General features: G+C 40.3%; 1 protein-coding gene across 3 annotated transcripts; it reads left to right on the forward strand.

Annotated features, from left to right (window-relative positions):
- The first annotated feature begins 333 nt into the window (after positions 1 to 333).
- Positions 334 to 8989, forward strand: GJB6 (gap junction protein beta 6). 3 transcript variants are annotated; one of them, XM_090275680.1, is made up of 2 exons: positions 334 to 448; positions 7485 to 8989. In XM_090275680.1, the coding sequence occupies exon 2, from the start codon at positions 7500 to 7502 to the stop codon at positions 8283 to 8285; it is 786 nt and encodes a 261-aa protein (XP_090131806.1). In that variant the 5' UTR covers positions 334 to 448; positions 7485 to 7499; the 3' UTR covers positions 8286 to 8989. The 3 variants fall into 3 exon arrangements, with proteins under 3 accessions (XP_090131806.1, XP_090131808.1, XP_090131807.1); XM_090275682.1 differs by lacking the exon at positions 334 to 448 and adding an exon at positions 920 to 1191; XM_090275681.1 differs by lacking the exon at positions 334 to 448 and adding an exon at positions 2754 to 2909.
- Positions 8990 to 16281: the final 7292 nt, after the last annotated feature.

Raw genomic sequence — 16281 nt, forward strand, 5'->3', positions numbered from 1 at the left:
ACCCACTCTACACCCCCTGTGCCCCGACGGCGGAGAAGGCGAGAGTCCTGCCCTGCCCTCCCCGTGCACTCGGCTCTCCAAACGGAGGGGCTCATCCCGTGCCCCGTGAACCCTCCAAACCGTCCTGAGTTCCCTGCGACCCACAGGGAGGCCTGTCTTGCACCGCCCCCCATCCCTGCGCACCTCACTCCGGTCCCTGGGCCCAACCCCCTCGAGGGAGGCCTGTCCTGCGCCCCGCGCCCCGGGGCGGGCCCTCGCTGGCCACCGCGCGCTCCGGGGAGCGTCAGGGCAGAGGCGGGGTGGGGCGCGGTTAAAAAGCGCCGCAGGTGGGTGCCCAGCCGACTGCAGGTTCCAGACACCAGCCCGCCCGCCCGGCCCGCAGTAGCGAGGGCGCCGCTCCGCGCCTGGACGAGAGCCCGGAACCGCGCCGCCACAGTGCTCCGAGCAGGTAAGCGGGGCTGGGTGCGGGGTGATTGCGGCCTCTCCGCGGAGGAGCGCTCCGCACACCACCACCACCGCCGCCCCCACTCCCACTCAACGAGAAGCCCAGAGGGACATCGGCAGCCTGTTGCCCTCCTCTCCCTGTCGCCCTGGCTGGCGACCGCTTCAGGCGGGCCCTGTGGCTGCTTAGTGGGTGTCAGCGCGGGTTGCCCAGGGTGACCTTATCAGCCGGGATCCGCATCCTCCCGGGTCCCCTGCATGCTGGAGGAACCAGGATAGACTGGTTTGTCTTATACCCCTGATGGTCTCCCTTGACCTGCCCAACAGGTTTATGAATGCATCACACCGCGTGTCTGAGTGGCCAGCTGGGGACCGGTGCCTCTTTCCCCAATTCCTTTGCTGCGTTTGGGCTTGTCCTCTGGTTTATGGGTAACTGACAAAGTCCCACTCAGATCTAGGGGACAGAAAGCCAGGAGACTTGTGGCCAGTCCATAAGTCCCGAGTAGAACTGACCCGTATGGCTGTGTGATGTGCACCTGAGGAACTTGTAAAATGCAGATGACAGTAGTACAATTAGGGGACGATTACTGGTAATTGTCCTTGGTGACACATCTCAGTTAAAAGGTGGAGGCACCAGAAGGTACTTCCTATCTGGTGAAGAACAGTCAGCCCCAGGACAGTCAGCCTTGCCATGGCGTGCTTTTTTGACTGGGCTGGCCTCCCTTCTTGGAGAGCAGGACCAGTTCTGAGGTGAGTGTGGCCAGAATGCAGCTTTGGACCTGGAGGGGCTGGGGAGCAGTAGCTACTGCAAGGACACTGGAGCAGCAATATCCGTGTCCCCTGGGTGGAAACTTGCTATGCACTTAGTGCTTGCTTGAATTTAACTATGTACTGTTGTTCTCCTCCTCAGAGCACTTGATGCCATACAAGTGTTTTCTTGCCTCGGTTCTAGCAGAATCTCACTAGTGTTCTAGGAGAAATGTCCTGTCTCAGTGCAGCTTCCTTAGAATGCTGGATGCTGCTCAGAACTGCCCCTGTGGAGAGCTTTGTCTGTTGTTTGGATCTGGATCTGGCTGAGACTTTGGGGTGTTGTTTGAACTCTGCCAAAGAAGGAAGAGGGGGTTATGGAGCTAGAATATCAACACTCCAGGCTGTGACATAACAGGGATGTCCAAAACCTGGAAGACCCTCATCCATGCAGCTGTGTCACTGGTGGTTTTATTATAAAACAAAATCTACTCCTGGTAATAGTGTCTTGTTCTCTCTCTTTACTTTTACTCTGCTAAATTATAAGAGCGTTAGGGAGAAGCAGAACTTTAGAAGGTCTGACTAAACAATTTCAACAGGGTGAGAGGAAAATTCTAATTTGCAAAGCCTCACCATGTAGCTCTAACATAGTCCAATTAGTCCAGGAGCCATGAATGGTTTGTACTGGGAGAACAATGTTCCACCCAAGCTTCTTGGTCCATGAGGGCATAACCCCTCCCACAGTGACATTATCGTATGTGAAGGTTTCTGTTTTATTTGTTTGACCCATCAGAATGGGTGGGTCCCCAGGTGGCCTTTTCTGTTTTTGTTCCCAGAGTCATTTTACCCTGGTTAGACCTAAATGTTTGGAAAGGACACAGGTTTACTTGAGTAAACAGAGACTGATTGATAGAAATTATTTTTAACTCTTTGAATTCTTAAATGTATTAAGAAATACATGTAATTCTAATAACTGTTTATTTTATATTTGGACTTCAAAAACAGAAAAACATTTTTATTTTTATTGAATTAATTTTGAAGAAATATATAAATCCTGAGTTCATTTTGTCACTGGCCATTACTTTGAAGACAGTTGATGAAGTTTTGAGTCATTAAATTTAAAAACCATCTATCTATCAGCTTGTCCCTTGGGTGACTTGAGATTTCTAAAGATAAAAGATCAAGATTCTTCTATATTAAGGAGAGAGTTTGAGGGATTTTTTTAAGACTACTGACTTGGGAGGTAAGGGAGCATGTCCAGTTTCTCCAACTCTTTTCTTTTTTCTTTTGCTTTTTAATGCTCAGAGAATGAGCTTGAGGTTTGGGGTTGGTGCTAGTATCGTTATTATTTTGGTAGGGAAAAGAAACTACACTAAAAATTTTATTTTTATTTTATCGTGGATTCAAACTGGAAACTGGCAGTATCCAGACTTTTCTTATAACAGTTCTGGGGATGAAGAAAAACTACCCACAAAGGTCATCCAGTAGACATGTGGGAGGAGTTAAAGGAAAACAGCCACATCTACTATTTTTTCCTCAACAGGTGACATGCTCATCTACAACCAGAAGCTACACAAAGGTTTATATTCATGTCATTACAGTGCCACGTTGGCTTCTGGGCAATCACATGGTGTAGAAGGAGAAAGCCTGTGCCCAGAATTAGGAACCTTGCCCTGGTTCTCCTCTGGCCAAAAGGCGGGAGGCCAGGGAGTCAGGCTCAGGTGTGTTGGTCGTCACTGCCTGTATCAGTTCAAACTTCTCTACTCTCTAAACTAAGATGCAAATTGTGGGGAGTGTGTTCCGTTCTCAGTCTATCAAATATTCACTGACTGACTTTGAAAGGGTCATCCAAAGAGAAGAGAGCTATCCACAAAGACACTTTGCACCTCCTGGTGTGTGCTGGGGGTGACACTGATGTTCAGGGCTTCAGTTTTGGTTCTGTCGTCAGTGAAACTAAAATGCCATTATTAAACAAACTAGTTACAATCAAATTCTTAAATAATAAATTTTTAAGAAGTCAAGAAATTCCATTACTGAAGCAGAATACTAATAGACTTCAATTTTTTGAATTGTAAAAGAGAAGAACAGGCTATCTTCATAATATTGTGTATATCATCAGAAGTAAGGTCAATGGTTGACTTGTTTTTAGAGATAAATATTTGGCACTGGAGCTTGGTATTAATAATGCACTGTGGATGGTTAGATATACCACAAACCTGAATACAATGTACCTTTGTACATTTGAGTGGGACAACATTCTCATACATTGAAGACTACAGAAGCTAAGTATGTCCATTCTTTACTTAAAAGAGAACCGAAAAGGAGCCACTTAAACCTCTCTGGTTTACAGAGAGAGGGTTAATGTTTTCTTTTTTTATTGGAAAAGTGGTTCCTGGTGGCTGCCACCAGCCTGCCTGAAGCCTAACAGGGAAGAGGTATTTGTTCACTGATACCAATAGCAAAGGGTTTCCCAATGGTGTAGTTTGGAAAGTAGTTCTCAAAGAGTACCCAGCCTTCAAATGTTCTAGAACCACACTGTTTATGACAGCTGGGGAAGGCTGAGGGCCAGTGGGGTGCCTCTGCTTCCCCAGAAGGGAGGCCTCACCCACCCAGGGTCAGGTCAGGAGGGGCAAGTGCAGCTAGGGCCTCCTTTCAAATTTGCGGAATCTTCTGCCCTCTGACAGCCTATTGAGAGTGGGCAGAGTGTCCGGGGGCAGCAGGGCTGTGATAATTGCAGCATTGTGTCCTCCTGACACTGTGAGGGGAGCTCTCCTCCTGCTCTTTGTACTAATTGGGAGAGTGGTGTGCAGAACAGATGCCTGGCTTCTTAGGAAGCCCTCGGCAATATGAGGGCCAAACAAAAGAATGGAAATGGAAGTCTTCACAGTAAGAAACACTGGTGCAGATTCACTGAGGGCAGAGAAGTGATGAGCCTCAGGAAAACAGCTTTTCCTTTTCCAGTCATTTATACCACGATAGGTAATAGGGCCTTGGTAGATCCTGCAGGAAGATACCTCCAGTCAGGTGATTTGTTTTCACCCAATCATTTCTCTTGATCACTCATTTTCCTTAGTGATCTGGGCATCTCATTTCTTTTCCTTTCTTTAAAGGTGCAGGTCAATTGCTGATTTCAAACTCAGTGAGTGTTGTAGAATAGATTATTTTCTGTTCAGCTTTCTTACTTTGGGAGAATGTCTTCAGAGTGTGATTTAGGGACCCAGAGAAGTAAAAAGAAATAAAGCCACTGTTCTCACTATTATTCCTGTTTTTTAAGAAGGAGAAGCCCAAAGAGCAGAAGTCAAGGATCCTGCTTCTAGAAAGTAGGATCATATTCTTGTGGGGAAATTGTGACCTTCTGACCTCAGCCCCTGACCTTAGCCTCATTCAGGGTGCTCGATTGATTTGCTTCCTAGTGGGGCAGGTAACAGGTGACACCAGGTGTGCTGTTGTTCAGACAGGTGATAGAGAATTCAGACACAAACAGTGTTTTTAAAAAAACTGGGGGGGGAGTTTAAAATATGTGCACTTTGGAGGTTTTGAGAAAATGTGAACTTTTTTTTTTTTTGATAAGTCAAAGACTTGCCGATTGGGCACTTAACTAACCAAACGCCAAGGGGAAATGTTTACAGGTTAATTAGAGAACATCTCATTTAAAATAAAAACAGGATTGTCCTCCTAGGGGGAACAGCCTCTGTAAAATGTGTTGGAACATCATGATACATGTTTCTACCTCCCCAAATCCTGGTAGGCTTCCAGAGTAGAAAAATGTGTTATAATGACTTAGGAGACTAAACATTAATTGTACAATTCATATTGTCTAAAATGAGTATTTTAAATCAAAAATTAATTTAATGCAAACATTGACTATCTCTTAGGTCGTGAGATAAGTGGTGTGTGAAGGCAGGGTTTAATTGTAGAACCTGAGACCACTCCTTCTCAGTGAGCCCACTGCATTACCCCTGACAATGTTTACACAGCCTCTGATCCAATGTTTTAAGGACAAGGAACCACAGCTTCAAAAAGTTTGTGTCTAAGAGTTGTAACTATTTAACTTTTCTCAGCTTTTTCTTAAAGAAAAAAGCAGAAAGACATATCTTGGCTATTGTAAATAATGCTGCAATGAACATAGGGGTGAGTATATCTTTTCGAATTGGATTTCTTCAGATAAATACTTTGAAGTGGAATTGCTGAGTCATAGGTAGTTCTAGTTTTAATTTACAGGAGCCAAGATATGAAAGCAATCGAAATATATATTGACAGATGAATGAATAAAGAAGAGGAGGTATATATTTACAATGGTATATTACTCAGTCATAAAAAATGAAATCTTAGCATTTGCAAGAACATGCATGGACCCAGAGGATATATATGGTAACTGAAATAAGTCAGATGGAGGAAGACAAGTATCAAATGAGTTTACTTATATGTGGAATCTAAAGAACAAAATAAATTAACAAATAAGACAGAAATGGATTCATAGATACAGAGATCAGCCTGATAGTTTTCAGAGTGGGGAGAGGTTGAGGTGCAGCCAAAATAGATGAAGGGGATTAAGATGTAAGAAACTTCCAGTTATAAAGTAAACAAGTCATGGGGATGTAAAGGACAGACCAGAGAAGAGAATATAGTCAGTAATTTGTAATAACTATGTATGGTGCCAGGTGGGTACTAGACCTATCCAGGGGATCACTTACCAAATTATGTAAACATCTAACTATGCTGTACACCTGAAACTACTATAAGATAATACAGAATGTCAACTGTAATTGAAAAAAGAAAAAAAAAAAAAAAGCCTCGCTCTCTGTGGATTCAATTCTTAGTCCAACAATCCCCTTGCTGCCATGTGTCTCCAAGCTGTCCTCCAGCTGAACTGCTCCAGCACCCTCAGTGTCCCCTCCTGCTAGAGTCCTTCCAGGCTCTACCACCTGGCACACTCAGCCTGCCAGTGTCTTTCTTGATGTGATAGGATCCAATACAACACTTCAGATATGGGCTCCCAGGGAGCGGGTGTGCTCATCTCCTCTTCTAGCCTAACATTGAGTTTCTTTTAGGAATGCTTGTTGTATGGCATGAATATGCTGCTTATAAGGATATTCCTTCTAAGTGATACAAATACTTCTTAAGTAAAATGTTAGGGTGTAGTTATTAAATGAACCATGGAAAGACAGCTAACTTGCTGATGACATGGGAGGCATCTGAAACATCATTTTGACACTAAGACACACTATGTCTGTGCCATTGCCACTGTCAGAAAACTCATGGGAGGTGAGGGGGTCAGCCTTGGAAGAAGCCTGATCGCAGTGTGCTCCATGCGCATTCAAGACAGTCTAAGATGGGTTGACAAAAGGACTTTGTTGACTCCCTCCTCCCATAAAAGGGTGTGAAATATTGTATGGGCTGATTCTTTTGAGAAGAGGGCCTTTCGCTTTCAGAAGAATCTCTGTGTTCATTATTCACGTTTGTATTTAAGGGAGATTGCTGACCAATTTTTTAGTCTTGTGTGGCAATGTAGAAGGCATCTGTTTGAATTGCAGCAAAAGTTTCTGTGGACATCAAGCAGTCCTTTTCTCCCAGGACATTAAATCAGGGAGCTGAGAGGGAATAAGGCTCCATGTTGCAGTATTGCTGGTCCTTCCTTGCAACTCCTGTACAATGATATCTGCTGGAAGGGAATGCCATCATCGGCCTGGATACGAGGGAGAACAAGTGAAAGCTATGATTCTCTTTTGAAAGAGGAGCTTTCCATAGGTATGGTATTAGGTTTCCTAAGAGTCCATGATGACAGCAAATAATGTTACCCAAGCTAGAAATAGATATAAATATCTATTGTAAAGTAAATCAGCAAGTATTTGGTTTCTTACTTTTCCCTCTTAGTCTGCCAGGTAAACCAGATTATTTCATTCCAATGAATAATTTTTTTTTCTTGGGTAAGCCATTTAATCATTAAAACCTTCTGTGGACCCTCTATGATTTCTGGGCAAAGAGAAACTAATGTGATATGCATTTACACAGCGAATCAACAGGATCTGGGGAAGGAATTTGAATTACCTGAATTCCTGCATTCATGTCAAACAGTGACCTATTATATAATCTGAATTCAGTTGGATGAAGATGATCTTAAATCCCCCCAAAAGTTATCTCTGGTCAAAAATCTTTGAATGCCTTTAGATTAGGCATACCTACTGGAAAGTCTCCTACCAGCAGTAAGCAAAATTTGCTTCAGTTTGTAATATAATTACTGTTGTATAAATTCAAAAGAGATTTCCATTAATTTTCTTTTACTAATCTTTGTTTAGGAATAAACCAACACAATGGATTGGGGTACCCTGCACACTTTCATTGGGGGTGTGAACAAACACTCCACCAGCATTGGGAAAGTGTGGATCACCGTCATCTTCATCTTTCGTGTCATGATCCTTGTAGTGGCTGCTCAGGAAGTGTGGGGAGATGAGCAGGAAGACTTTGTCTGCAACACTTTGCAACCAGGATGCAAAAATGTGTGCTATGACCACTTTTTCCCAGTGTCCCACATCCGCCTGTGGGCCCTGCAACTCATCTTCGTCTCTACTCCTGCCCTGCTTGTGGCGATGCACGTTGCCTACTACCGACATGAGGCTGCTCGCAAATTCAGACGAGGAGAGAAGAGAAATGAATTCAAAGACTTGGAGGACATTAAGAAGCAGAAGGTTCGGATCGAGGGAGCCCTGTGGTGGACGTACACCAGCAGCATCTTTTTCCGAATCATCTTCGAAGCCTCCTTTATGTACGTGTTTTACTTCCTGTACAATGGGTACCACCTGCCTTGGGTACTGAAATGTGGGATTGATCCTTGCCCCAACCTCGTGGACTGCTTTATCTCTAGACCTACAGAGAAAACCGTGTTCACCATTTTTATGATTTCTGCCTCAGTGATTTGCATGCTGCTCAATGTGGCTGAGTTGTGCTACCTGCTGCTGAAAGTGTGTTTCAGGAAATCAAAAAGAGCCCAGACACAAAGAAACCACCCCAATCATGCCCTCAAGGAGAGTAAGCAAAATGAAATGAATGAGCTGATTTCAGATAGTGGTCAAAATGTAACTACTGGTTTTCCAAGTTAGACATTTCAAAGTGTGATGTAGCCAGCTCCTAACAAAACTGATGTCTTCTCCTAAGGACCCTCTCTTTAGGTTAGAGACTTTGCCTTTATTAAATGGCTTTCATTATACATAGACACTGGAGTTAATGTCTTATAGAATAATTGTGCCATTAATATGCAACATGATCACATGTGTGGTCCATCTCTGAAAACTAAGACAGTTTGACAACTGTGCCTTGAAGTTCCTTTCACATGTCTGTTTTAAATGGACTATCTGACATAGTAGTTATTTCTTGAGAATTTAAGACTGTAACTGGTGTTGACAAAGAATGTTTATCTAGAAATTAATACTTTTTCTAGTAAAAGATATTTTTATAGGATTGAATATTTTAGTTCTGACTTTGAATTTATATATTTTTATAATGGCTGGTCTTCCTTACCTGGAAAAACATACAATGTTAGTTTTAGAATTATATCATCTGAATCTAAAATTTGAACTTACTGTATCTTGTTGTAAATAGTGTTTTGCATTATCTAATGACAAGTTTATGAACTATCATGATGCTCTTCAGGTGGAAAGTGTTCATTGTACAATATGTTTTTACAGTTTTCTGAATGTAGACAGAGCTGTAATGGAAGCAGGAAGCTTTTCAAAACTAGCCCATTTGCAGTAGTTGTGAGCTCACCTCAATAAAGATAAGCCCCATTGCTAAGCCTTCCTATGCATCCTGGGTTTCTGTTTTGTTTGAGCCACCATGCTGTCATGTTTGGTGAGTAGGTTGGGATACTCTTGCTGGGGTAGCTGCGGTTCTGTGGGTAGAGTTGCCCCTCAGTTTGTCCAGGACTCTTGCCTCCTCACACCAAATGAGCAGAGACCAAATTCAGCAACCCACTCAGTCCTCCACTCAGAGAAGGGATTGTTGCTTTAGCATGTGGAGGATGTCCTCTTGGTCAGTGAAACCTGGAGAGGAGGAGGTTGTGGAAATTTTCAGGTATTCAGCAGGTCTCTAACACAGCTTGCCTCAAAGGATTCATTACCTGAGTCCTTCAGTCCATGGTTTCTGAGAAAAATACCCACAGCTTCACCCCCATAGATGGGGAAACCTTCCTCCCTAGGAATTTCCAGGTTGAACGCAGGTGCTTTTAGAGTGGGTATCAGTGAGTCAGTCCCAGACTGGTCACTCTGGAGTAATAATAATAAACACACCCATGCAACTGACATAGTTAGCATACACTCTTATTAGGGGCACCTAATGCACTAAAAAATCTAATCAGCACTGGTAATTCCCAATTATCCTATAATGTTCTTTCTTTTTAAATAGTTGTCTGAATTCGGTATCAGATGAAGCCCGTGAACAAGAAGGAGGAAAATTTCAGGGCAGATAAAATAGCTTTGGTAGCAGCCCCAATCTGAACAGAAAAGGGACTTGCTTTTCACCATGCTCTTGGGACTTCTGGTTTCCTCATGGAAGCCCTGCTAGTCCCTCTTTTCTGCTCTTTAACATCCCTAAATGTAACTTCCCTCTGGAGCTTCCTCTGCAGCATCCCTTCAAAGTCTGAGAGTATGGCCACATGCACTTGACACCTGCTTCTCACGACAATCCCCCCTGAAACCAAGCCATTATCAGCACAACAATGATCTGAGCACAAACCTAATGACTTCTTCTCAGTTGTCATAGTTTTAAAACTCTTTGAGATCTTTAGATTCCCAGACACTGCCTAACTTAACTTGGATCTCCACCTCTGCCTCCACCTCAGGCTCCTACATTGGCTTCTCTCCCTCTCCCCGACATTTGGGCTAAAGATCTTTCCTTTCCTTGCCCAACACTCTTCCTTATGAGATATCATCCCCACTTTACGGTTGAGAACACTGAGGCTCAGAGAGGCTACGTAATTTGCCCAGGGTTCCATAGCTAATAAGTAGCAGAGGCAAGATTCAAACCAGGTCCGACTGTCTCATAGTGGCTTAACTGCCCTGTCACACTGACTCTCACAGCTCTGTGCTTGACAACACGTATAATGAGTATTCGTAAGAAACCACACACACCTGTTATTCAGCCCCAACAAGCATCTATTTATACCTATTCACTTTCCCACCTCATCTTCACATTCCCCAGTGTGGATTATCTAAAGCAAATTCTGGGCATTTCATCTGTAAATATTTCAGTATGGGTCTTCTAAGAGTATAGACTAACCTTTTAAAGCTAAAACACAATGCCACCATCCCACTAAAAAAAATTCAGTCAGTGTTCATAATTCCCCAATTGTCCTATAAATGCTCTTTCTTTTTTTAAAAAAAATTAAATTTGTAATTTTGAGTTAATTATAGATACACATGTAGGTGTAAGAAACAATACGGAGGTCCCATGTGCTCTTTGCACAGTTTCCCCTAATGGTAACATCTTGTAAAATGATAGTACAAGATCTCAGCAAGGATATTGACATCGATACAGTCAAGATACAGAACATGCCATCACCGTAAGAACCCCTCATGTTGCTCTTTCCCGCCTAACCCAGCCTCGCCCACCACAGACCTCCTCAACTTCTGGCAACAAGTGATGTGTTCATCACTTCTATCATTTTATGGATTGGACATTTTCCCCTCAACATAATTCTCTGGAGGTTCACCCAGGTCATCGTTTGCACCAAGGGTTGTTTCTTTTTATTACTGAGTAATATTCCATGGTATGGATGTGCTACAATTCATTTAACCATTCACCCATTGAAGGACATGAGGCTGTTTCCACTTTGGGGCTTACACAAAAAATATGAGCACTGATGTACAGGTTCCTCTGTAGACACAAGTCTTCATTTCTCTGTAATAAATTTTCAGGAATCCAATTGCTGGGCACATTTTACTTTTAAAGAAACTTCCAAGTTGTTTTCCAGAGTAGCTGCACCATCATACGAGGGGAGACCCCTTAAAAAAAGGAATTGTCTTCTGGAGGTTGAGCCTTTTGTAGTACAGGATTCCTCTGCTAGGTGAGTGTTCTAGGAACCCAGCTGTATTAGTATATTAGCTGGCATTGTTGTGAGAGGCTGTGAGAGGCTTCACTGAATTTTTTCGAACTCTTTCAATGCATTTGTCCATTTCATGACGGGGGATTTACAAGCACACCTGCCCACACTGCGCTGAGTGTTCAGCAGTTTTTGCCCCAAAACAGCTTGACCCCCATGTCCCACCCTCCCTTTTCATCCAATCTCACCCCAGTGACTGTTTTTTTTTTTTTTTCCCCAGCTGAAAAAGTCCTCAAAGGGAAACGTTTTGCCCATGTGGAAGAGGTGAAACAAAAAATGTCAGCAGCACTAAAAAGGCATCAAAATCAACAAGTTCAAAAACTGTTTTCAGTAGGGGGAAAAAAGTCTCAATAGATGTATTGCATCAAATAGAGAGTACTTTGAAGATGACTGAAGTTTTAAAATGTAAGAATAAATACACAGTTTTTAATAAATTCTGTTTTCTTGGGTACCCCCCCTTGTATAGTCCCAGTTTTTCCTCAACCTTGCCAGCACTGGGTATCATCACTATTTTTTTTTTTTTTAGTACAGCAATTTTTATTTTTTATTTTTATTGTTTTTCTATTACAGTTGCCCTATTTTTCCCTCACTGCCCCCCCCAGCCCACCCCCTTCTCCCACAGTTTATCACTATTTTTATCTGTAGCTGTTCTACTAGATGTTTTTAATTTGCATTTCTCTAATGGCTAATGAAGCCAAACATCTTTTCATATGCTTATTTGCTATCTCTATCCTCTTCATGTCTTTTGCCTGTTTTCTAATTGTATTGTTTTTCTATTGTTGAGTTTTGAGAGTTCTTTATATATTCTAGATACTAGTTTTTGGATAGAGTATGTGGTTTGTTAATTTTTTTTCCACTGTAGTTTTTCTTTTCATCTTTTTAACAGGGTCTTTTGCAGAGCAATAGTTTTTCATTTTAATGAAGTTCAATTTATCATTTTTTTCTTTTATGAATTGTGGTTTTGGTATCAAGTCTAAGGATTCTTTGCCTAGCCCTAGGTCTTGAAATTTTTCTCCTATGTTTTTTCCCTAAAAGCTGTATAGTTTTACACTTTACACTTAAGTCTGTGTTCTATTTTGTGTTAATATTTGTAAAAGGCCTGAGACTTCTGAGGTTTATTTATTTATTTGGCCTGGATGTCCAGCACCATTTGATAAAAATGCTCTTTCCTCCAGTGAATTGTTTTTGCACCTTTGTTAAAAATCAATTGGGCACATTGTATGGGACTATTTCTGGGTTCTCTGTTCCATTCTATTGATCTGTGTGTCTATTCTTCCACCAATACTAAATATCCTTGATTAATGTACTATATAAGTCTTGAAATCTGCTAGAGTGATTCCTTCCAGTTTATTCTTTTTCAAAATTGTTTTAGCTATTCTAGTTCCTTTGCCATTCCATATAAATTTAGAATAATCTTGTATATGTCTACAAAAACTCTTGATGGGATTTTTATAGGAGTGGCATTAAACCTGTATATCAGTTTGGAGAGAATTGACATCTTTATGATGGCAAATCTTCCTATTTATACACACAGTGTGCCTATTTATTCATACCTTCACTGATTTCTTTATTAGCATTGTGTAGTTTTCAGTGTACAAGTCATAAAGTTTTGTTAGATTTACTTCTAAGTATTTCTTTCCTCTGAGTAATTGTAAATAGCATTGTATTTTAATTCAGTAAAATGCAGTGTTCACATATTTATTACTAGTATATAGATGTAAATGTTTTTATTATTATTACTATTTTGCTTATTTGTTTGTGTCCTGTGATCTTGCTGACTCACTCTTTAGTTCTAGATTTTTTGTAGATTCCTTGGGATTTTCTGCACAACAATCAATCATCTGCAAACAGAGATAGTTTTAGCTATTCCTTTATGACCTATGTGTCTTTTATCTCCCTTTCTTGCCATGTGGAACTCGCTAGAACTTCCAGCACTAAACTGTGTTGAATAGAAATGGTAAAAGCAGAAATCCTGATCTTGTTTCCCATCTTAAGGGGAAGGAATTTAAATCTTTCACTATTAAGTGTAATGCTAAACATGTTTGTTTTTTTTTTGTTTTTTGTTTTTGTAGATGCTCTTTATCAAGTTGAGGAAGTTCTCCTCTATTCCTGTTTTTCTGAGAGTTTTGTCATGCATGGATGTTGAATTTTATAGAAAAAAAAGTTCTGCATTAATTCTTATGATTGTGTGACTTCTCTTCTTTAGCCCATTAATATGGTGGATTACACTGATTGGTTTTCAAATATGAAACCAGCTTGCATTCCTGGAATAAACTTGGTCACAGTATATATTTATTTATATATATTACTGGATTCCATATGTTAATATTTTATTAAGAGTTTTTACACCTACATTCACAGGGGATATTGGTCTGTAGTTTTCCTTTTTCATATTATCTTTGTCTGGTTTGGGTATTATGTAATACCAGCATCAAAAAATGAATTGAGAAGTGTTCTCACCTCATCTATTTTTTTAAATTAAATTTATTGGGGTAACACTGGTCAATGACATTATATAAATTTCAGGTGTACGGCCTTATAATAGAACATCTCTATATTTTATCATGCACTCACCATCCAAAGTCTAGTGTTCTTCTGTCCCTTTACCCTCTTCATTCACCCCCATCCTCCTTCTACTCTGGTGACCACTATTCTGAGTGTGTTGTTTGTTTTGTATTTACTAGAACAGAGTATGTGGAATAGATGGTAATTCTTCTTTAAACATTTGATAGAACTCCCCAGTGAAACTATCTGGGCCTAATGTTTCTTGAGAATTTCTTAATTACATATTCAATGTCCATAATAGTTATAGGGCTATTCAAATTATAAGGGGGGACCCGAAAAAAGTGGTATTTACAAAAAATTGTGTATTTATTCTTACATATTTAAACTTCAGTCACCTTCAAAGTACTCTCCATTTGATGCAATACACCTAGCAAGATGCTTTTTTCCCCTACTCAAAATTTTGAACTTGTCAATTTTGATTCCTTTTAGTGCTTCTGCCACATTTTCTTTCAACTCTTCCACATTGGCAAAACATTTCCCTTTGAGGACTTTATCAGGTGGGGAAACAAAAATACAGTTGCTGGGGTGAGATTGGGTGAATAGAAAGGATAGGGCATGAAGTCATACTGGTTTTGGTCAAAAACTGCTGAACACTCAGTGTGGTGTGGGCAAGTGTACTCGTAAATCCCTCGTCATGAAATGGGCAAACACATTGAGAGTCTTCAAAAAAAGTTCACTGAAGCTGAATGCAGCCTCTCACAACAATGCCAGCTGATACACTAATACAGATGGATTTCTAGAACACTCACCTAGTGGGGGAAGCCTGTACTCTGAGGGGCCCACCCTCTACAAGATAATTCTGCTCTATTGGGGGTCCACCCTGATATTTCATATTGGGTAGCTTGTGTTTCTTGAGGAAGTGATCCATTTCATCTAAACTGCAAACTTTATAAGTATAGAATTATTGGTATTATTTCCTTATTATCCTTTGGATGTCTGCAGGGTCTGTAGTGATAGCCCCTGTTTGATTCCTGACATTGATAATTTGTGTCTTCTCTCTTTTTAGCCTTTGTCAATCTTCCTAAAGCTTCATCAATTTTATTGGTCACTTCAGCAAACCAGCTCTTGTCTCATCAATTTCCTCTATTCTTTTTTTGTTTTCAACTTAACTGATTTCTGTTATTATCATTATTATGTTCTTCATTCTGTTTTCTTTGGGTTTATTTCGCACTTCTTTTCCAAATTATTGAAGTGGGAGATTAGATTATTGATTTGAGTCTTTTCATCTTTTCTAATGCATACATTCAGTGCTATAAATGTCCATATCAGCACTCCTGTAGCTGTGTCCAACAAATTTTGACATGCTGCATTTTTTTTTACTTTCCTTCAGCCTAAAGGTTTATTTAGAAGTGTTTTTTAGTTTCCAAGTGTTCGGAGATTTTCCTGTTATTTTTCTGTTATTGAGTTCTACTTTGATTCCATTTTGATTGGAGAACACACTCTTTACTATTTTAACTATTTTAAATGTGTTGAGGTGTTCTTGTAGCCCATGTATCAAGCATATCTTTTTATTCTGCAGTGTTGACTTCTGGGGCCTTACTAATTCTGGGAGGACTGCCGTCCTGTGGCTAATTCCTGGAGATAGCAAAGACATTGACCTGTGATTGCACCTTTCATGTGCACAACAACCATCCAAAGCCCACACCCCAACAAAAGTCTACCTTATCTGATAACAATATAGCCATTACAGCTTTCCTTTGCTTAATGTTTGCAACATTTTTTATCCTTTTCTTACAACCTGTTTATTTTATTATATTCGAAATGAATTTCTTGTAGACAGTATATAGTTGGGTCATATTTTTTAATCCATTGGGCCAATCATTTTTTTAGTTGGTATATTTAGACCATTTACATCTAATGTAATTGTTGATAGTTTAAGACTTAGTCAGCCATTTTATTTTTTGTTTCTGTTTATGTCTGTTTTTCATCTGTTTTTCTTTTTCCTGCTTTCCTACAGTTTGCTTAAATGTTTTTTAGAGTACCATTTTTATTTATTTAGTGTTTTGTGTGTATCTTTGTAAACTTTTTTAGTGTTTGCTCAAGACATTACATTATATATACACAACTTATCATAATATACTAATGTCATTTTACCAGTTTGAGTGAACTATACAAACTTTACCTCCTTTTCCATCTCTTTACCCTCCTCTATTTAGAATTGTCTTAAATATTTTTCTATTGATACATACATTTAGAACCACATCAGACAGTGGTATTTTTGTTTCAACTGTTAAACATAAGTTAGAACATTCAAGAAGAGAAAAATGGTTCTTATTTCCCCTTTTTTCACTGTTCTTTTTTCCTTACTTCCTTCCAAAATCCCTTTTCTAATCATATCTTTTCTGTATAGAGAACTTCCATTAGCCATTTTTTAAAATGATAGGTCTGTTGCCAACAAATTTTCTAAATAATCTTTCATGTGGAAATGCTTTGAT

This window comes from Furipterus horrens, unplaced genomic scaffold (assembly GCF_987537825.1).
Source record: "Furipterus horrens unplaced genomic scaffold, mFurHor1.1.pri manual_scaffold_4, whole genome shotgun sequence".
Classification (NCBI taxonomy): Eukaryota; Metazoa; Chordata; class Mammalia; order Chiroptera; family Furipteridae; genus Furipterus; species Furipterus horrens.